The sequence below is a fragment of the Oreochromis aureus genome, linkage group 23, assembly GCF_013358895.1.
Source record: "Oreochromis aureus strain Israel breed Guangdong linkage group 23, ZZ_aureus, whole genome shotgun sequence".
Lineage (NCBI taxonomy): Eukaryota > Metazoa > Chordata > Actinopteri > Cichliformes > Cichlidae > Oreochromis > Oreochromis aureus.
Window position 1 is genome coordinate 13,550,455 of NC_052963.1, and position 22,732 is coordinate 13,573,186.

A 22,732-nucleotide genomic window follows, 5' to 3' on the forward strand; every position below is an offset into this window, starting at 1 on the left:
GCGGGTGGATGAAGGAAAAGGGAGGCAAGAGGAGAGACCCGAAGCGGCCGCCGGTCCGAGTGTCAGGTGAACTGAACTTCAGGTAAGAAGTTATGACCTGCAGTCTATCTGGGTCAGATATAAACCAAGTTTAGGTGGAGTTTATTTTCGTTGTGCTGACTTTTTCGTACTGCGTGCTAGCTAGCATGACGGAGTTTCTATACAGCTGGGTGGGTGCTATGTTACTGATGTTGAACTTTATTTTGTTCATACGGTTAATTATTAGAGTTGCCAACCATCCCCTAAAAAACAGAATCGTCTGGTATTCAGAGAAAATATTACGCGTTTCGTACTGAGGTGAAAAGGAACACAGTTTGTCCCGGACTTCAGCTACAATGAAAAAGACACAAAGCTGGAGCTGCACAGCTGCCTCTTCTTCTCTCATTCTCTCCTGTTTCTACTTCAATCACGAAACTGATCAATGATCAGCTGATCGGCTTTTCTCTCTTGTTTATTCATCGCCCACTTTGCGCCAGAAAAAAGAAACCAGCGGATGTCGCGTTAAACAACAGCAGCACGTTTAAGCTTGATCAGCTGTTGTTAGAATTTATTTAATATTAATTTCTACTATCAGCTGATGTTTGCTGGAGCCACAGCTGTAAAGCTGCTGGTCATGATATCGGTTTGGTTATCTGGTGAGAGTGAAACATGCAGATGAAACCAGGAGATGTCCTTACTGAATCATCAGAGCTGAACAGGTGATGGAGAAACAGGTTTACCTTTTAGGTGACATGAATGAGTTGAAGGGAAGTTATGAACTGTTTCTGAGAGACAAATAACACCAGCATCCTTTTCTAAGTAGCTGACAGCTGGTAACTGTGCAGGGGCGGATCTAGCAAAGTGTTGCCAGGGGGCCAGGTAGGGCATTAACAGGGAAAGGGGGGGACAAGGAAATACTTTTCTTTATTATTCTCATTTAAAATGTCTAGCTTTTATTAAATAATTATCTGAGTCTTACAACAAACAATTGATAGATTGATACATATATACCATCAGAACAGTGTACATCACTGTCACAACAGTGTTTGTTTTCATTCAAAGGCTTTATGATTTTTCCTATAATGGTGGGCGGTCTCTAGTCAAAATGCCGGGACGATTTTTTGTCCCAGTCCAGCCCTGGATGCAGCTCATCTGCAGTCTGGTGTTACCTACATCTTCCTATTCAGAAGGCAGAATTTCCAAGTTCTGAGTACAATCAAAAGCACCACGACTGCAGTTTTTGTGTTGGATGTAAAAAGCAGGCTAGAATCATGGCGGCGGTCAACGACGGTCCAGGCGTGGGATTTCTCTCGTGGAAATGTGCACATTATTTTTTCCTTTCTATTGGTAGGTGGCACAGTGCACTTGTGGCAAGTAAGCAAGCTAGAAGACTGGCAATCTGGCTGGGTATCCAGTTACAGAAGCAACACATTAACAAGAGAATTCTGAGTAAAACCAAAGTTACTTTCCCTAGTAACTAGTTACTTTGAAAGTAACGAGTAACTTGAAGTAACTGAGTTACTTTTTTAGAGAAGTAACTAGTAATGTAACTAAGTTACTAATTTAAAGTAACTTACCCAACACTGCAGATAAGTGGCAAACCCAGGTTGTAGTGGGCAAACAGAGCAGGATACTGAAAGATGTTTAAATAGTTAAGAATATTTAGAATAATTATAAAAGTACAGATTGTGTATTGTACCTGTGCATTGAAAAGTAGACATGTAACATTCCAATAAGTTAGTATATATAAACTGAGAAAAGTAATGTGCAAGTTATAACAATAATAGTTGTTCAGTTGATTAGTGCAAGTTACAGCGCTGATGTAAACATCTGACAGTCTGACAGCTGCAGGGAGGAAGGACCTGCGGAAACACTCCTTCATGCATCTAGGATGCAGCAGTCTGTCGCTGAAGGAGCTCTGCAGTTAAGCAACATTTACATGCATGGGGTGGGAGACTCTGTCCATCACAGATGTTATTCTGGTCAGAGTCCTTCTGTCTCCCACCACCTGCACTGGATCCAGGGTGCATCCCAGAACAGAGCTGGCCTTCCTAATGTGTTTATCCAACCTCTTCCTCTCAGCTGCCGATAAACTGCTGCTCCAACATACAACACTGTAAAAAATGACAGATGCCACCACAGAGTCATACAATGTCTTTAGAAGCTCTCCCTGAACTCCAAATGACCTCAGCCGCCTCAGCAGGTAGAGTCTGCTCTGACCCTTCCTGTAATAGTCTATAAGAGTCCACTATCTCAGTGTCCACTCCCTGGATGTTCACCGGTGTCAGTGTAGTGGGGTCTGCATCTCCGGAAGTTCACCACCAACTCCTTGGTTTTCCCAGCGTTGATCAGCAGGTGGTTCTGCTGGTACCAGTCCACGAAGTCCAGAGTCCACTGTCTGTACTCTGAGTCGTCCTCACCTGTGATGAGGCCGACTATGGCAAAGTCGTCAGAGAACTGTAGGTGGCAGCGTGGGGAGTTGATGGAGAAGTCTGCAGTGTAGAGGGTGAAGAGGAACTGTGTCAGCACAGTTCCCTGTGGGGCCCCCGTAATGAAGACCAGCGTAGACACAGTTCTGTGTCCTCACATATTGTGGGCGTCCAGTCTCCACTGGGACATGTGGTGGTCCACTCCCGATAGCTCCAGCTTGTCCCTCAGAAGTTGTGGCTGGATGGTATTGAAAGCACTGGAGAAATCAAAGAACTTGATCCTCACAGTGCTTCCAGGTTCTCCAGGTGAGTCAGAGCTCGGTGCAGGAGGTAGATGATGGCATCCTCCACCTCGATGCCAGGCTGGTAAGCAAACTGCAGCGGATCCAAAAATAACTCCAGCTGTGTGTCTTTTTTTCATACTAGCTTAGGTACGGGACAAATCGCGTTCCTTTTCACCTCAATACAGAACTCTTCAGCTGTAATTGTAAAAATCACAGCTGATAGCCAGTCCAGCTGTGGCTCCATATATCGGTTGTTAAGGTTAACGTGGAAATGCTTTACAAACATTCAGAGATGTACTTACACACTTCCCTTACTTCTCTGGGATAGCTTTTTCTGGGATGAAAATCCAGTTTGGAAGCACGTAGCAAGGCTCCAAATGCTCAACCAGACCACCGACCGGTATCGCACGCCACACACGCTCTATCGCGTGATGCATACTGCTCCGACGTGATAAGGTCATGAGCTGGGTTACGCCATTTCGCAACTTTTGTAAGGTGTTTTTGTGATACTTAATGGATTGGATTACACTTTTTATTCCTCTCCGATAACCAATGCAGTAATTTAGGTCAGTATCGGACCGATACGTAATATCGAATCGGCCCATCCCTAACAATTACATAGTAAATTAGCGTTTTTATTAAATTTGCAAAATACCAGTTTTTTCCTTTGGTCATATCATTTTATTTTGTTGTATTTATCCGTGACACCTTAAAAGCCTGTCCGTGAAAATATTGTCTGACATTAAACCGTCCATGGTGCAAAAAAGGTTGGGGACCGCTGCCATAGAAGCAGGGGCGGATCTAGAAGGGTGGCATGGGGTGGCAAGAGCCACCCTAAAATGATCCCTTGCCACCCCAAGTGCCACCCCAGTTTTGCATATGACAGTGTTGTTTATTAAAATAAGATAGCATTAACAGTTTGAGCGTAGTTACAGTCAACAGTGAATATAAATGCTAAAACTGAATATATTGCATAGTGTTCCCCCCCTCCACCATTAACAAATGGTTCAGCCCATAGCAGGACCGGCTTTTTTCTTGTTTTCAGTAGCAAGCGATGCTTATGATTGTGCCAGAGCACATTTTGAACAACACCATGGGAATTTCGCTTTTTACACAGGTGGTTGGATGTTACACTCTGGAAATGGAAGGAAGGTGAGTGTTATTAACCCTCTGTGGTCCACAGACACGCTGCACCTCCAAATCACATGACTGATGTAAGCTGACATAGCAACAAGCTGCAGCTACGCTGAGTCTCTATTTCAGCCCACATTGAAAGTTCGGACTTCAAAGTTTTTAAATTTTAATTACAGGCCAGTAAATCCACAGTTATGATAATATATATAAGCCATGCTTTTTTCTAAATACTGTCGTCACGTTTTTGTGTGTGTGTGTGTGTGTTTTAAGCGTTTTCTAATGACAGCGCGAAAACAGTAAAGAAAGGAAAGAAAGCCACCTCTTTCCTATCGGTGGAAAAATGCACGATGTCGACCAATTAAAAAAAAAAAGTCAACAAGTGGGATTTGGTTGTTTAGGAAGAGGGAAAAGTTTTGGGAGTGACGGTAACGGCAGCGAGACAGAGCGAGCGAGTGAGAGAGAGAGAGAGAGAGAGCGAGAGAGTTTTTAGATGTGGGAGATTTGTGACGTTTAGTGTGGAGTGTATACTTAGTGTGTTGTGTTGTCTTGTGTAGTTGTTCTGTTGTGTAGTCGTTTTGTTTTGTGTGTCAGTGAGGGCACTAATGAATGTCACAGAGGCACATTTGCAACATAAACACTGTCACTAAGTAGAAAACCAGCGGAGTGATACACCTCCTGTTGTCAGGCCTGCAGGTTTATCCCTGTGCTGTTCTGTCTTTTGGTGGAAAAACTTTTTTTTACTGGCACACACCATTTGTGGGGCATCTTATTGCGAAACCTGATTGTTCTCTCATTTTAGTTTTAGTAATATTTTTAAATGGTTGTACAAAATGAAGAAAACGGCAGGTGTATTGGCTGCATTTTTAGATAAATAGTTGTATATGTTTACAAAATGTACATTTTATATTTGCATTTCAAGTTATAAAAATTTACTCAACATGTCTGTGGTTTTTTTTACAGTAAAAAAATACTACTAGGCTTTTAAGTTCTTTGTGTGATTTCAGATCAGTAACACTAATGCAGTATGTCAGTGAAAAAAACAACTAAATTCAGTTGAGCTGTAAAGAATGATACCAAACAAGGCAAGGGGGAAAAATAAAATGAAACAATTTGAGGGTGAAATACAAACGTAAACTCAAAAGGAGTCAAAAATGGCCGGTTGTATTTTGGACCTCAGTGGGTTAATCCAACAAATCATGGAAAATTGGGTTTAAATGTTTGTTCATGACAGTGCAGATTTCTGACATTTCGTGTAATTTAAGCTGTAACAATGTGACTGTTTTCTAACAAAAAACAGAGTGAAACTTAAGTTAGACTTGTGTTTGTAAATGAACCGCCCCATGTTGTGTAGCTTTCTGGATTTTATACTTATTGGGCTCCATATTTATTTATCATACAGGCTATACAGTACATAAAATCAAAACTCACATGTTTTATGTAACTAAAGTGTGTAATTATGTGGGCTAGAGACAATAATTAAGTTATAGACTATATTTATATGAAAAACGTGTATACTTACTGCATTTGAATTATTTTAACCATATGTAACCCCCTGCATATGTGTTTGAAAAAAAAAGGCTTTGATTTTGCCACCCTCATGCCACCCTAAGAAAATTTCTCTAGATCCGCCCCTGCATAGAAGACCAGACAAATTTACACAGAGGACAGAAAAAGACCCAAACAACAAGGCAGACTAAAATTCAACTAAACCCTAACTGATAATAACACAAGAGCTTAACATTACTAAAACATCTTGATGCATGCTCAATCATCCAGGTAAGTATATCTCCAAAAGTTGATTCTGTTCATCTGGACGTAGCGTTTTGTGGGAGAAACGTTTTTGTCACTCATCCAAGATTACTAAAACATATCGTAAAAAATCAAAAATATGACATAAACTTAAAATGCTGTGTCAAAGACCCAGCCCCCTGACAATAACTGTGTCATCTGCAAAGCTGTGGGGGGTGATATTATGGTTACGAATGATTGGTTAAAAGAAAGTATATGTGCAGTAAAATGGGACGGGACTTTACTATAGAGCCCATAGATCTTCAGGTCTTTGCTTAGTGTTTTGATCCTTTACTTAGTTCTACCTTCTATTTGTAATTGAGATTCCTCAGAGTTTCTCTTTATCTCTGTCTCCTGTATTAAGTTAACTTAAGTTCAGTATTACTATATATTCCCTCTTTTATTTTGTTGTCCCAGCATTTTCTTTAGTTTTACCTCCTACCTGTCATTAATCGTTTTTGTGTGTTTAGTTTTCCCTCCTGTTTCCACGTCCTTCATGATCCCATATGTGTATTTGTAGCCTTAAGACAAGTAAAATTTTTACAAATATTTTGTGGGTTAAAAATATTTTTCAGACTCACCTATTTTTATGTAGTCATACTAGAGCTGGGCAATAAAACGATAACGATATGTATTGCGAAATAACTTTTTCTTGATAGAAAAATTAAACTATTGCGATAGGCCTCATCTCTCTTGTCCTCTTAAAAAACAAAAAAAGAACAGCCAATCCAAATTAAGTAGCGCAGAGCCGAACCAATCACAGCCGCAGCGTCACGTCACGTGACTTGTTACGTACAGCACGAGCGCCAAAGGCGCACATGTATTTGTTTTGCAGCCGTGCAGCCCGGGTAATGAAGGAAAGGAGTTTGCCGACTAGAGAAAAATCAACCAAGAGCGTGAGCGAAGGTTACCGAAGAAAAAACAGATGATGGTTCCAATGCCGGAGAGCTTGTCGAACGGAAGGGCCACAGAAGTTCCGTAGTGTGAAGGTATTTCAGCTATTTCAAGTCTGACCAAAAACAGAGTAGCGCGCACTGTAAATTGTGCCGAAAGCAAGTCTGGAAATACAATAAAGCGGTGCATGCTCAATCTCTGACTGAAAGCGCTAATTCGTCATTCGGCTTTTGTCAGACTAAAGTAACTGTTAAAACTGTTTGAAAAGCTAAGCTATACAACAAGGAGAGATTGAGAATTTCCTTTTAGTTCTCAGTTTATTTGATATTGACAAAAGTTAGTTAATTTTGTCTGTTCTTCTGTAAAACGACCTAAGATTTATTTTTAGAATTAATATTTTGTTTCTAAGTGGAATTGACAATTTAGTAGTCTGTTTTGTTTGTTCTATTTTGAAACTTAAACGCTTTAGCGGCTGCCTTTTGTGTAGTTTGCAATATTTGCCTTTATTTATCTGAAACTGAAGTCTCATGTTCCTTAAGTACATCTACCCTGTTGAACTTATTATGGGAAATAAATATTTAAATCAAAACAAGCTGCTAATTATTTCACATTTTACTTGTGAGTAACGTCACATTTAAATCTTACAAATATAGTTATTTGGCTTATATCGTGATATATATCGTTATCGCCTGAAATGAAAAAAACATATCGTGATATGAAAAAATCTTATATCGCCCAGCTCTAAGTCATACACAACACGTAATTTCTGTTGGAGTTAATTTTTTTCATTTTATTTTTTTTAACATACAGTACCTCAAAGGCTCAACTTTTGTTCTTCCAAGTTTGTCTCATAAGTCTGCATTTGGGCCTTCTACTTCTTCACACTCTCACCTTCATGACAGAATGACGCAATGAACAACAGAGCAGCTGGTCATCCACATCCTGCAATGGCTACCACCTGCTTACCAGAGCACACTTCCACCAACTCTTCTGCAAAAAGGAAGTGTGGTTTTTGTGATACTGTTGCTGTTTGTCGCTACAGCCATCTCATAAGCCAACACCAGCTGATTCAGTATTTATCTACAGTAATGGGACAAACAACCACAGTGGATAAGTAACTGAGAAGGACTATTGGTAGGCACATGTACAGTTACCCAGCTCAAGTCCACCGGGTCAACATCAGGCAAAATGCTGCACAAAACAGTGTCAGGCAAAGGAACATCTGGCAAGACAAGTCTTGAGGCCACAAATGTAATGGCCACTGTGGGTTATACAACCTTGGCTATGTGTAACCAAAAGGCAAAAGACATCAACACTGGCCACTGACTGAAGCATAGCCACGACAGCAAGTAAAAACCCACAGATGAAATGTTGCCATTAGTGCAGATGTAACAATTTGTTTAAAGTACAAGGTACAAAATGCCTCTAAATTCAGCATAAATGGCGACAATGACATCGGCCACTTACATAGGTTACATCGTAGGCTCTACAAAGACTAGTCCTCCTCACAGAAGTCTAAATCATGCCTTATTCAGTGTGTGAATGAGTGGATGACTGAATGTAGTGTAAAGCGCTTTGGGGTCCGTAGGGACTGAGTAAAGCGCTATACAAATACAGGCCATTTATTTAAATTGTCTTTGAATTGAATGTAACATTGTCACACTCATATACAGTGAATAAACTGTCATATGATCTAAGGATGTAATCAAACTGTTTATCTGGGTGAAAGTGTGATTTGTAGGACCCTCAAGTCTAACATTAGCTAAGATAACCTCAGTCAATGTATTCAAGATTGATGTAGGGTTGATGTGATGGCTTCTAAAAACTGGCGACCACGCTTATGTATTAATAATAGATTAATTCCACGTTTATTAGACTGCATAAATATCTTGTATCCAAAAGCAAGGCCTTAAGTTGTATTTAAGCCCAGACTAGACCATGTCTAATATTAATATGTGTTTGATGATCTGACACATGAAAGTGTGAAGGAAAAAAAAATATTACAAAGAGGGCATTGTAGCCTCTCAGCCTCACACGCTAGCTCCGCTGCCTTCCCCAACAGACAAACACGGCTGGACTACCTGAACAGTAAAACCAGCAACAACTAGTAACGAGGCCTCACAGTCACAGCTGGTGCTAGCAGTAACAGCTGTGGATAAAATGAGGAATACTCACTGTATTCCTCATTTTATCCAGGTAGGTGAAATTCAAACGGTATGAAAACAGGTGAATGGAAATAATTAGGAAGGGAGAGACTGATGGATTCAGGTAAAATGAATGGCTTACCGTTGGCCATGAGACAATGCTAATACCTAAAGTGTAGCTTTTAATTCCTGTCACATGCTGCCGTCCAACTAAGAAGTAACCCGACAAACAAGTGAACATCCATTCTCTTTCGCTTATACTTGTCAGGGTGGAGGGGGACTGGAGCCTATCCCAGCTACCATAGGTTGAGAGGCAGGGTACACCCTGGACAGGTCACCAGTCTGTCACAGGGCCAACACACAGAGACAGGCAACCATTCACACCCACATTCACACCTATGGGCAATTTAGTGAACAGTCAATTCTATCAGGACTGGCTGTTTATTGCTTGCCAAGATCCATCATTAGCTGCCAATCCTATGGGGTGCAATGTAGGCCTGGAGCGGCTGTGGATTGTTGTTTAAGCTGCTCCCCTGCCGTGATGAAGGTTACCTGCTTTCTAGCAGGGCCATAAGACTGGTTTAGGTAGTTGCTAAGAGTATGAGACCATACTCTTAGCAACTACCTTCAGCACCTGGTTGTGTCAAAAAACAAAACAAAACACAAACACAAAGGGAGAGCATGAGACAAAAGCTTATAAGTCTGATTAATATAATCTAGACCTACTCATTTCTCATCGGGATTTCTAATCTAGTTAATGTGTAAATTCATATGGTATCCACTATTACAAATACAATACCATAAAGGTTCTTCATGTTTGTAGCAGCTTTTGTACTACATTCATCTCTAATATAATGGTGCCACCCTGTGGTCAACTTCAATCAAATATATTTCTTTTTATATCTTTTAAATGAAGTGTTGACATGTTTATGTCATATTTTTGATTTCTTATGATATGTTTTAGTAATGTTAAGCTCTTGTGTTATTATTAGTTAAGGTTTAGTTGAATTTTAGTCTAGTTTATGTTATGATTCCTTGTTGTTTGAGTCTTTTTCTGTTGAAGGGTTCATTTTTCATATATATATATTAACAGTAACACAGTGGAACAGATGTGGACAAGTGTCCTGTTGTTGGAGGATGTTTAAAAAAAAGAAGAAGAAATTTAATTAAACAAGATTGAAACAGTCGCAATGTCCTCAGCACAAGGGCCCAAGCACGGTCAGTTGACAAGAAATCCTCAGGGCTTGTGTGATGTGTAATATTGAAAAGGGGGAAAGTAATATTTTCCGCCAGAAAAAGTTTGAGATCTGACATAAATAAAGTAAACGGCCAGTTTTTCCATGACCTCATCATCTGTGGGGTTTTTTGGGGTTTTTAACGACACCGCCATCTGTGTAGGTGTTTATGGTTGGTGACCCACCAAGCTGACACCACATTATGTGAATGTGTGTTAGTTTGATAAATATTCAATGGGATAAATTGGTTAAATATGTCCCTGCTGCATATTAGGCACTAACATTGGTGTCATTTCCTTGCTGTCAGTGACTCATTTGCAATAATAGCTACACCTGAAGTCATCAGTTGACCGCTGTAGTTTGATTGTCACGGAAAAAATAAAAATACTCTTAAAGAGTTTTGGTCTCCACTTTTCTGTATGAAAGCTCTCTTTTTCCTCATCACAATAAAATCTGTCAAATCTAACTGTCTAATGTCTAATCTAAGCTGTTCTGACATACTGTGTGTTTCAACAACCTTAAGTGGAACGAGCCACTGGAAACGATGGCTTTGACAGGTTGTGTGATGTGTGTAAAGTTAAAAGATTATAAACCCTTCATAATGTGTGCAAACCAGAATTTTTTATTTTTGTGTATCTGTATGCAAACAGAGACAGAAAAAGGAACAAGATTAAGGTACTAAAACCAAAACCAAAAGAAGTTTAGCATTGCTGAATGATATGATACCCAACAGAAGAGTTTAGACTGGACCAGAGTGTTTTACAGAAAACCATACAAAGAGTTTCCTCCTGTTTCATATACGACCAGGACCTGCACTGAGGCGTCAAACCACATGTGAGAAGTGAGCTTTAGTTGCACTCTTAGACTTTCTTTTTTAATCAGACATCTACAGGTAGGACTCACACGTTACACACAGTTAGTGGTCTGAAAGAGCTTTTTTTGTGTGTTAAATCCACAAAAGATTTAATCATTAAATTGGAAAGAGTCCAAAAAAAAAAACGAGGCTGGAAATGACAAAATGACCATCTTTGACTGGCAGATCTCAGAAAGCCTCATGTATTTTCTCTCCTGTCAAATTCATGCACACATCCTCGCCCATAGATACCTGCGTGTGCGATATCTTCTTTACTCAGCAGCTTCAAGTATAAAAGTCAAAGTTAGACGATGTTGCTATGTCTGCTATGTCTGCTATGTTCATGGCATGAACTTAGGCATGTTATCTAAAAAGAACAGTATATTTAAGAACATAAGTCTGCAAATGATCTATATTTTCTTTAACACATTAGTATTTTGTGTTTTAACACAGAATAGCTAAACGTGTGTGTTTCTTGATTGAGGGTTTATGGATGTGTGGGGTGTTTGTGATTTACTTTTTATGTGGCGCTTTTGTGATCTTTTGCATGTAACCTGCAAAGGGACTGCACATGCAAATTACTTTTAAGATCATTTCGATACAACGTATCAAATGACAACATTTAGGTCAATACTATATATTGTGTTAATATTGTACATGTTCACTTTTAAATAAAACTAGTGAGAAAACAAATAAATAGAAAAAGGGAGGAAAAGAGAACACTGTGTGTGTTTTATAAGATTTTAGCTGCTACGTTTGTCTCTTATGGGAATCGGGCAGAGATGGTTAAACAAAAGCGGTCGTTGAGTTCCATGGCATCATGGGAAACGTAGGATGAAGTATTTTTAAAGCCTTACCCACAGTCTGAAGTAAAAATAAACATATATTGGTATGGATGGTGGGTGATTGTTTTTTTCCTATCATAAAAAAACCCCTAAAATGTGATGTTAGGTTCCCAAAAGTGGACAACAAAAAAGATTTACATGAAAACAAGGCTTACTAAAATCCAACAAGGACTTAACATTATGAGGGGAAAAAGTGCCTTGACGAAGATGAATCAAATCAGCATCTTGAACTTTTTCGCTGTGACAGGGCAGTGGTGCAAAGGCAACATTGTCTTTTCTCATTTACATGTGTGTGCAGGAGCATCTGCAGGTAAAACGTGTGCAGTGACGGTGGCTCTCTGACCTTTCACCATGGCAAACCCTCAGAGCTAAGAGGTTTAAACCTCGACATGATTACAGTTTCGACCTTTCAGCTGCAGGTGTTTAACTGGAAACAAATGCAGATAAAATGTGTTCTTACATAACTTTAACTGTCATATTACATACTCATGAAAGCTCATGGTTTTATGAGCTTTTATATTTCTTACTTGCTTTTATTTTAAGGTTGACAAATTCCCCTGCTACCCAGATTTTAACAGTTTGGTGTTTGAACTTCTGGTTACCTTCTGAACATCTCTAATAGGAGATCACAGATATATTTATACTGCTGAACTAAAACTAAAAAAAGATGCACTCTCTGTCTTCTAAGTGTGACATTTGCTTGGCTTGCTTTGTTCTTTATCTGTGAGAGCAGATGAGGCCTCTTGGATCACTTCCTTTCAAAACCATATATGCGCACACACGTGCGTGTACGGTGGCACACGCGCATAAAATATGTGAAGTTACTGCGCTCTGACAGGAAATAACCTCGATAATGGAAAGAGGCTGTTCTTTTTAGCTGAATGTGATGAGAACAGTGAAGAAGATGGCTTCTGCTGTCACCATCGCTGCGTTTCTGCTCTGCTGCTCCTTCGTTTCCTCCAAAGGTATGTTTCAATTAACCTGTTTATTCTCTCAGGTGTAGTTTTTATTGTTAAAATCCAAACTTATTGGTTCACGTTTATACCATTTTTTGTCAAGGAAATACTCAATTGAACCTCTCAGCCATAGGCGCTATAAAGATACTTATCCTTTTAAAATACCCACAGAATGCAGTAAAAGTCTATATTTCTATGTTTCTGTATGAGTCTCTCAGTTGAAATCTATTTTGTGACTGTAAATAATATAAAAAGCTATTAAAAAGTCCTTCTTTTATTTGTAGTAAACTAAACCATCCCAAATAATTTTACCAGTCTTTTAAATGTGATTATTTTATTGAGGAAAAACTCTATAAAACTAAAGAGGAACTAACAAATGACCTGTAGTAATACTGTGGGGTAGGGCGGCTGACATGGGCGAGGGTGAAGGTTTAGTTCCTGCTGAGGTTGTGAGTGTGCAGTTTTTTTTTATTATTATCATTATTATCATTATTATTATTATTATTTAAAAACTGGACTCTGTTTTTCTTTTTCTATATTTGCTTCAAGCTTACTTTCCTTTTAGGTTGTGCTTTCATACACATATAAAAAAAGAGGCATGTCTTTGATTTTTGGGGGTGAACTCAAACCCTGGCCAGAAATACATCAGTGTCAGACAAAAGAAACAGTCCAGAACGTTCTGCAGACGAAACACACCACTGCTGATGTGGTAACTTTGGTCTGAGATGGGGATGAACAGGAAGCGATGCAAAGGTGCAAAAGTAGAGGTGACCATAGAAGCAGCGAGCGCTCAGTGCAGAAAAGGAGCTGTGAGAGCTGAACAATGGAAAGGATGAAGAATTAAAGCCATGAAAAGAGCAAAAAAGAACTTAACACTCAAAAATGTTTTAGTAAACTGAGTTATATGAAAATGCATTTATGAATTTTTATATGAATATATATAAACTAATGGGTTATAAGAACATTAAAAACATAGTTTTAAAATTTAGTTACATCCATCAAATATTGTAATTCTTAATTTACAGTCACAAAACAAACTAATGAAAGTTGTTTCTGATGTAATTAAATTATAAATATTCCTTTCCGTTCCCCCTGTTTCCTTTGAGCCGTTTACGTTTAAATTATTTCATGTTTATGTGAATAGATCTGACAAATGCTCAACTCAACAGAAGGTGAATTACAAAAAGCAGTTTCTGATGAACATACTGTGCATCTTATAGTTGCTGGTTTTTAAATGTCACCTTCTGTGGAGGCGTGATGATGGCGTTGGTGTCTGGTATATGCAGGCTTCACACATTCCTCTATTGTTTGTCAGCATGACAGTTTGAAACGGGGTTATGAACTGCAAAAGTGACTTTGCTCATCGATACAGAACAATTCTGTGAATTTTTGTAGAGGAAACAGCTTCATCAGAGACCAAGTGACTCATTCTACTCATGTTACTGCCTTAAAAATGCTTGTGATTGCAGTTCATTGTCAAATTTTAATCCAATACTTTATATCACAGTTTATTTCAGTTAACATGTATTCTCGTAGGTGGAAGCTGTTACACCTCTGCTCTTCTGCAGGATTTATATGTCAGGAATTACATCATTTCACTTCTTCTTGGTTCGCTGTGTGAGGTTTTGATGATTTCAGCAGATTTGCTAACAGCTATGTCCGATCTTAATACAGTGTGGTGCTGTCTGTTTTTAGTCCTTATGTCCTTTTTTTAATGTTTTCTTAAGTACACATAAAAGAAAAAACTACATTTCTGGTGCTGAGCTCTTGTAGTTGACAGGAAGTGGAAGGTATTCAAAGGTTGACAGTATTGAGTCTAACTTGTGGTTTTCTGATTTAGAGCAGAAAAACACTTTTGTTTAAAGTTAAAGAAAACTGTGGTTTTGCTGAAATATTATTTATTTTTTCATTTGTGATAACAAAGGTGTAGGGTAATTACTAATGAGCCACTTTATGTCTTCCTCTGAGAAAAGACTCACGCAGCCGTGATTAGTGACTCAAAACGAGGTTTGACTAGAAGCTAATTTTTTATAATCATCCTGGAAAATAATAATGTTGTGCTTCATGAGAAGATGACTTATATAACCACTCATTTCCTGTGGGTTCCCTTCACAGAAATTGAAACTGTGTCAAAGTTGTTCACTGATTGCAAAATCTATTTTACTGAGAACTGTTTTTGCACATTTGGTGTGTTTTGTCTGCTCAGCACCTCGTGATCTCTGATAGATTCCAGTCACCCCTTCAAACATTTACAAATAAAATATATTGATGGCAAACTTTTCACATTCAGTGCATGTTAAGATGAGCATGCCGTCTCTGCACACTGTGGTCTGAAGAGAGGCAACAGGATGAAATGTAACCATCATCCAGCCTCAGTGATGGAGTAAAGTGATGTGTGCAGGACGCCCACAGAATTTCATGTTACAGATGTTTGTCAGCTCAATCAGTCAAAACCAACAATACTCAGCTTCTTACTGACATTATGTGACTAAACTACAACTGCTAACTTTATTCTGAAATACCAGCTGTATTTTGATGACTTGACAACTTATACATTGTATCTGAATGACATTTGACAGATTTGTATGTTCATGAGTAGAGTCTCACAAAAAGTTGAGTCTCACTCAGAAAAACTGGGACATACAGGAAGTCAGAAAAAATGTGTTTACAAGCTTGGTACCAACTCAAGCAAGTAGTAGACACCTTTGCAAAGAAGCAACTTGGAGAAATAAGCATTATTAGTACACAAGTTTTTGATGTGTACTGGTTGCGAGAGTGGTGAGAAAAAGTAATTAAAACTTGATCAAAACCCATCACAAAATTTAAGAGCAGTCCATGTTAGTTCCAAAAAATGCATAGTAGATGATGTTGGTTGGCAATGTCAATAACTACTAAACACACTGTTAATGCCTAATACTTCAATTAGTCACCATCATGATGTCATGAAAACTAGTTCTGATATGAAATTTGTGATAGAGCTGTAGATGTAATGACATTTAGATTTTCACTATTTAAAACTAGTAAAAACTTAAACTTGCTCTTATGTAAAAAAAAAAAAAAAATCATAATTTACCTCAGCTTTTAGAAATTGATATATGACTGTTCAGAGCTTTTGTAACATGACTAATTTATTTTTTTTCATTTGATTTTTCTTTCTTTCTTCACTTTCCTTTCTTTTTCAAAGGCTCTCAGGATGATTGTGTGTACGCTGCAACGGGCTCAAGCTATACTGTCCCACTTGGCCACAAGTTAAAGGAATCAGAGAGCCTGAAATGGCTCAAGGACGCAAGTGTAGTCTTTCATCGCAGACAGAAACAGGTGATCACAGGGAAAAATGATGATGTTGATTCAACTGGATCACTAAAGCTGACACAACTGACCAAAGAGAAGTCAGGACGGTACAAACCTGAGGTTTTTAATGCAGAAGGAAAAATTGTGGGGGGAAACTTACAGAGTACGCATTTGTGTGTAATAGGTAAGTAACAACACATTATGCACACATTTATTGTGTTTGTACTAAATAAACTAAAAAAAAAAAGAGTTTGTCATACTTTGTAATTAAGAGTAAAGTGTTCGGTTTTATTATACAGTCACTGTTCAGTTTTATCAATCAACAGTACTTGTTATTGCAGAAAAGCATTATCAGCATTAGTTTATATAATGTTGATATAATGAAATTTTCTTTATTCAGACTCCGTGAAGAAGCCCAAAGTGACGATGAAGTGTATTGGGGCACAAAAAAATGTCAGTTTTAGTTGCAATATTGGTCAGGTCAGTACAATATTTAATGTTTTATTTACATTTCATTTGGAGTATTAAGTTGCTTACTAATAATTAAACTGTTGAAGATTCTGTAGACAAAGGCCTCATTTCTCCTCTACTGAAACTAATCCAAGATTTTACCTGTGCTGTCAATAAGCGCTCACTCACAGATGCTGTTTCAGCACAGTTTGAGTCTCTATGTATGTATTATTTAGTTATATAGGCTGGGGAATTAACAAGACTTAAGGAAAAGATGAATATATTTCTAATTTTAGCCAAGTTTGGCTTTTTAGACTAGTTAGATTTAGCCTTCAACTAATCCACAAATTGTGTTTTCTTCTACAGAATGAGAAGATCAAATGGTTAATGAACGATAAACCGTTGGCAGAAAAAGGGAATACGCTTACAAAAGTAGCCAAAGACGTGGCAAACGCCCATTTCTCTTGCAATATTTCTAACACCGTCAGCTTTGAGATCAGTCTGCCTGTTAAACAAGACTGTTATAAGTCTGGTAAGTATTATGTGCTATCAAGTGTACAAATGTTCAAATGTGCCTTTTTCCAAATGTTCATGAACTGAAGTGGTCATTTTATTTAACTCATATGTTAACAAGATACTTTTCTTCTCCTTTTATTTTAAAGTTTTTCCTGACACACTATTTGGAATCAGCATCTGGGTTTTTGTGGGGGGTGGAGCAGGTATGTTTTGTTTTCTACTTAAAGTCTTGACATCATATTTGTGGTTATGGTGTAAAACTTCATAGGAAAGCCTGAAGCAATGAACACATGAAATTAAATTATATTTTTTCACTTTCACAATTCTAATTTAATATGCTGTTATTACTCACCATCAGGTATTGTTCTGGTGCTGATCCTAATTGTCATCATTTGTTGCATCCAGACCAAACGGAAGAGGCGTTTGCGACTAAAGGGTAAGAATGTGCTTATTTAGAATATAAGCTGCTGTGCTCCAGCAAAACCTCTAAAAGTCCATTTTAGTTAGCCCCTATGAAGCCTCCCATTCAACCTTCATTGTGCACTGATTGAATTGTCATTTGCAGAGCTCTCCAAGCCTCTTAATATATTATTTACATTTAAATGACTTATATTTTTACTTGCATAAACAAATCTCCAAATTCTTTAATTAACTTATTTGTTTACATAACTTGCCAAATCTTCCCTGCCTGTGCTAAACAGCTTATTCTGCTACATACTTGTTTTGAGCTTTTGTTTTTTTTCTGGTGCAAGTGCTGATGGTGGTACTCAGGCACCTGACTGTCAGCACCTGTGGTCCCTGCTACAAAGGCCAGTTGGTGCCTGAACATGTGTAGAGACCAGAGACGTTATGTACAGTGATGAGATGAGATTCTTGCTACAGCAGTTGAATTGCAGGGTTAAGGTGTGGAGAAGACACAGAGAATGATATACTGATTGCTGCACCAATAGGGTAACAACTTCTGGTTGAGGCAGCATGATTTTTTGAGGCTGTCTCAACTTCAGTGCAGAGAGATATTGAGATGAGATCCTTCAGTAGTGGCAGTCTCTTATCTCTGCTGTCTGGGACCAGACTCTTTCCTCCAAGATGCTCACCCCGACAGAGCGCAGTTTGTCAGAGACTAACTCCAGTGTTTCAGAGTGGAGAGGATGGAATACCTTGCCTGTAGTCCTGTGCTCAAGTGACTAACACAACCACACCGGCTGACTTAGTTGAAGAATAGGATGGCATCCCACAGCAGTGTATGACCGAGCTGGTGACCAGGATGAGGAGCAGATGCCAGGCTGCCATGGCTGTGTATGCTTTTTCCATGTGCTACTGATGCTAATGAGGCCAGTGTTTGTTAAATGAACAAACACTGGCCTTTAAAGTGGTTAAATTGCCAATATGTCTTGTTTCTTCAGACTTCAGTAATCCAAACTACAAACTACTCTTCCATGACATTAGCAATAAATTAACTGACACTAAATACACCTGGAAGTTCTGGGATTCAGAGGTTATTGGAGGCTCTTCCTGACTGATGATCCATTCCTGGCTGTGGTTAGTTTAGCTTACACAGCCCTGTCACAGCCATGTTATTAGTCTTAGCAGGCTTTGCCTCATCAGTGAAAGTGATTATGATTCTGCAGGTCTGATCTGTCACCTATATTTATTGTAACAGATGAGAGGGAGCTTCGCTTGCAGTGGGCCAGTCAGGAACAACAACATCAGCATCATCGTCATCATCATCAACATCAACATCCAAATCAAAATAATTCTGATCAGCATCAGCATCATCACCCCCACCACCATCAACAACAGCCGGCAGGCAACACCGGCCCTCGACAAAATCGCACTAAACAGCCACGCACCCAGCAGCGTCCCAGAGCGCCTGAGCCCGCCAACGGCCAACCTCAGCCCAGCCCCAGACGGGCTACGCAGGTAGGACACAGAAGTAGCCAAGTTTTCTAGACCAAAAATGATTTGTTTTTGTAGTTTTTTGCTACTATTTACACAAATTAGAATGAAAATTCAAAACAGCAACAGTGAGTCATGTGGAAATACAAAATTTAAGTCTGATACACTAATTTTTACTCTCCTTCAGGCTTCAGCTCCAGCTGGTAACGGCGGCGAAGAGCAGCCTCCTCCTCTTCCTCAGCCCAGGAAGAAAACTCCAAAAGCACCAAAAGAGTGAAAAAACTTGAGCTTAGTATGTGGAAATAATATTTAACAAACTTAAGCTTGTCTCAAACTATAAATCTATCTGATAATGTGATGCTCAAACTTGGACTGCCTTGAGAATAATGTAGGTTATCTATCTATATATATAAACACACACATCACAAATATTACATAGTTTTCGGATCCTCTTAGATCAGAAAGTGAGTCTACATGAGGAAACAGACTTCTGGAAGATGTGAGATATTTTATATGAACAATCAGACTTTCACTTCATAGTTTTAAACTGTAAAAGAATTATTTTTATTTTTTCATTATACTTGAGTAAATTATATGTTAAATACAAAGTAACTGTTTAATGAATACATGGACATTTCTGTTTAATGCAACATTATATAGAATATTGCTATTAGTTGTTAGTTGTTGCTACTTATTCCATATTTACATCCTAGAAACAGTTTTACATTTTGGGAAATACTCTTATTTTCACGTTTACTGTCTTTTAGCTGGACTGCTGTCAATATTTGTACGTTGAATACAGAGCTAAGACCAGCAGCTGGTTAGTTTAGTTTAACTTGGCTTAGAATAGCTTAGATTACATAGCTTAATAACTTAGATTCAAATACAGTGGCTGATATGAGAATGGTAGATTTTTGTTTTGCCTCTTGACATTTGAGGCTTCCTACAAACATTTTGCCAGGTTAATCAAAATCTGGCAGACTGTATATAAAAGATGTCAGCTACTGGTTTCTAAAGTTTCTAAAGACTATATACTCCAAAATATATTCTTGGCCCTCACAGCCCAGCAAAGCCTGGACGATGCAATAATTACCAGAAATGTTTCATTTTATTCAAACTGCAGTGGTAACTGAAAAACAATATATATCAGTTTGCATACTACATTTGGCATTTTTGTTCAGTTTTTGTGTAAAAAAAGAAACTGATGATTTAAAGATCTCAAAAACTCATAAAAACTCATGTATCTTAATTGCTTAAAGTCACCATTTTGGGGTTTTTTTGTTTTTTTTGTTTTTTTGAGTGTAGCTTTTTGAAACCAGGCATCATGTACAAGGTGAGCATCATACTGAGAAAACAAGAGCCACGCCCTAAAGCATACCCTGCTTTATCACCCTGTTTGAATCAAATGGGGACCATGTTTTACAAACTAAGTGTCATGTTATGGTCATGTGACTTGAAACTCAGAAAAAAACTGTTTCTACTGAGGACATTGATCGAATGAACAGGTCGTTTTCCTTTACATCGCTATAGAACCAGACTTCTTTTTTAAAGAGTCGCCCCCTGTTGGCAATTAGATAGAACTGCAGGTTCAAAGCACCTCTGCATTGGCTCCGCAGTGCAGATATCAAACTATAAAATATCAAACTATATAATATCAAACTTTAACGTCTTTTTCTTCAACAGTGTTTTGCTTACGAAGAGCAAAATTGCATATTGTGTACTTGCATATACATTATGTTAGAATGGCTTCACTGCCACTACAGAAACCTTTTCACACAACATAGTATTCAATATGCAATTAACTTTCAATCTAGCAGCTTCTTCTTTCTGGAATGACTACAAGAATGTCATTGCAGATTCTTTCATTATGCGAATAGCCTTTGGTGTAGATGTTACAAGAAGCAAACAATTCATCATTTATGTTTTTATTTTATAAGTTTGCTCACCTCCTTATGACTGCTGTCTGCTGTAGTTAACTAAATTTTACTACAAAGTTAACTATTCACATTGTTTGCATTGAAGTGTGCATTTGTATGTACGTATTTGTGTATGTGTCAGTATAAACTGTGCACAGTGGTCTTTTTTAAATAAATGGTGTTGTTATGATTTGCAGTATAAGTTTGGGGGTGAATGTTTCAAACTGCGTCATTTTCACCTCTGAACTTTTCTGAGTGCACAGAGCGATGCAAGCAGCCCATTGTTGTTTGTGTGTGTGATTCATATATCCTGTCTTTTTGCTGAAAATGTGTTTGTGGCTTTCTACATGCAGGCTTATTGTGTGTGTGTGTGTGTGTGTGTGTGTGTGTGTGTGTGTGTGTGTGTGTGTGTGTGTGTGTGGTGGACAATTTCCTGTACTTGTCGGTTTATAGCAACAGAAAATTGCCAAATTTAGTGACAGATTCTGTTCTTTCTTCACTAAAGTGATATTATGTTACTGTAAAAGTTTTAGTTTATTGTCTGCCTTAACATGCTTCATTGTGTGCGAACAACAATGACTGAACAATGGGGACGCCCACACAGTGCTGCTGTTCGCTTATTTTCACACCTTCCAGTGCATCTTTACATATTTTCCTCTTGTCATATCTCGAGACATCTAGAGCTGCTGTGAAAAATGTGGTGCGTGCTGTGCTGTGGTGTGATCTATGTGGTGCAAAACTAAAAAGAGGAGGCATTTTGATAGCTTTGCATTTTGATAGCTTTGCATTTTGATAGCTTTGCATTTTGATAATAATTATACAGTCTAAGTTCAAAAGATCCAAGTTTTAGTTCAGTATTATTTGTTAACACAAACAGACCACATTCCTAGGCACATTTTTTCAGCTGCTCATTAACACAGATATCCGGTCTGTTAATCATATGGCACCAGCTCAATGAGACAAATGTGCTGAGGTTCAAATTGAGCATCAGAAAGGAGGGAAAAGTACATTTAAGTGACTTTGAACATGCCATGGTTGTTGGCGGCAGATGAGCTGGTCTGACTATTTCAGAATCTGCTGATCTACTGAGATTTTTCCACACAGCCATCTCTCAGGTTTACACAGAATAGACTGAAAAAGAGAAAATATACAGTGAGCTGCAGCTCACTGTATAAAAATTCCTTGTTGATGCCAGAGGTGAGAGGAGAATGGTTGCTTCAACTGAACTTCTTCAAGGCAACAATTACTCAATTAGCCACTCATTACAACCAGAGAAGGGCAGTAACGCGTAATCCAATTGCGTTTTTTGAGTAACAAGTAAATGATTACTATTTCAAAAAAGTAATTAGATTACTGTTACTTTCTCGTAAGCATGTTGGATTGCTGTGTTACTAAACCATGATGTACGAGCATGCGACATCTGTGGCAGCAACAGACGTGTGTAGATCAACAATGGATAATATGGAGTGCAAGAGAGAGTATGACCATGGAGCATTTAAAGCTTGGAAGTACTGACATTACTTTGAGTTTGATTCTGTAAAAAGTGACAAAAACATTAGCCTCTGCTGTACACTCTGTGGAAAGAAAACTTCTTTCTACAGCAAAAAATAAAACTTCAAATCTGAGCAAAACAAATTTCTTTAAGTCAAAGACAGTTGCATATAATTTAATTTTTGCTTGATGCAATGTGCATAAAATTAAAAGATTCAAACTAATAAAAAATGTTTTTAAAAAGGGACTTTTTCATTTGATTCAATTTTATATGATGGATTATACAGAAATAATAGAATTGGTCTGCAAGGTCTACTGCTTTATTACGTATTCAGGTTGTGTATCATGTTTTTAAAAAGTTACTAAGTAACTAAGTAATAAAGTAACTAATTACTTTTGAAAATAGATAATCGGTAAAGTAACGGGATTACTTTCTTGGAGAAGTCATCAGTAATTAGTAACTTACATTTTTTCAAGTAACTTGACCAACACTGATTACATCCAAAGTTTGCAGAACAGCATCTCTGAATGCACAACATCTCAAACCTTGAAGCAGTTGGTCTACAGCAGCAGAAGACCACACCAGGTGCCA

The 22,732-nt window shown here is 38.2% G+C and overlaps 1 protein-coding gene across 1 annotated transcript; it reads left to right on the forward strand.

The window, feature by feature from the left end:
• The first annotated feature begins 12,434 nt into the window (after positions 1–12,434).
• On the forward strand, positions 12,435–20,839 carry LOC116312931 (T-cell surface antigen CD2-like). The gene is made up of 8 exons (XM_031730457.2): positions 12,435–12,589; positions 15,765–16,055; positions 16,272–16,351; positions 16,688–16,853; positions 16,984–17,040; positions 17,196–17,273; positions 18,498–18,757; positions 18,921–20,839. Exons 1-8 carry the CDS (start codon positions 12,511–12,513, stop codon positions 19,008–19,010), a joined length of 1,101 nt encoding a protein of 366 aa, XP_031586317.1. The 5' UTR covers positions 12,435–12,510; the 3' UTR covers positions 19,011–20,839.
• Positions 20,840–22,732: the final 1,893 nt, after the last annotated feature.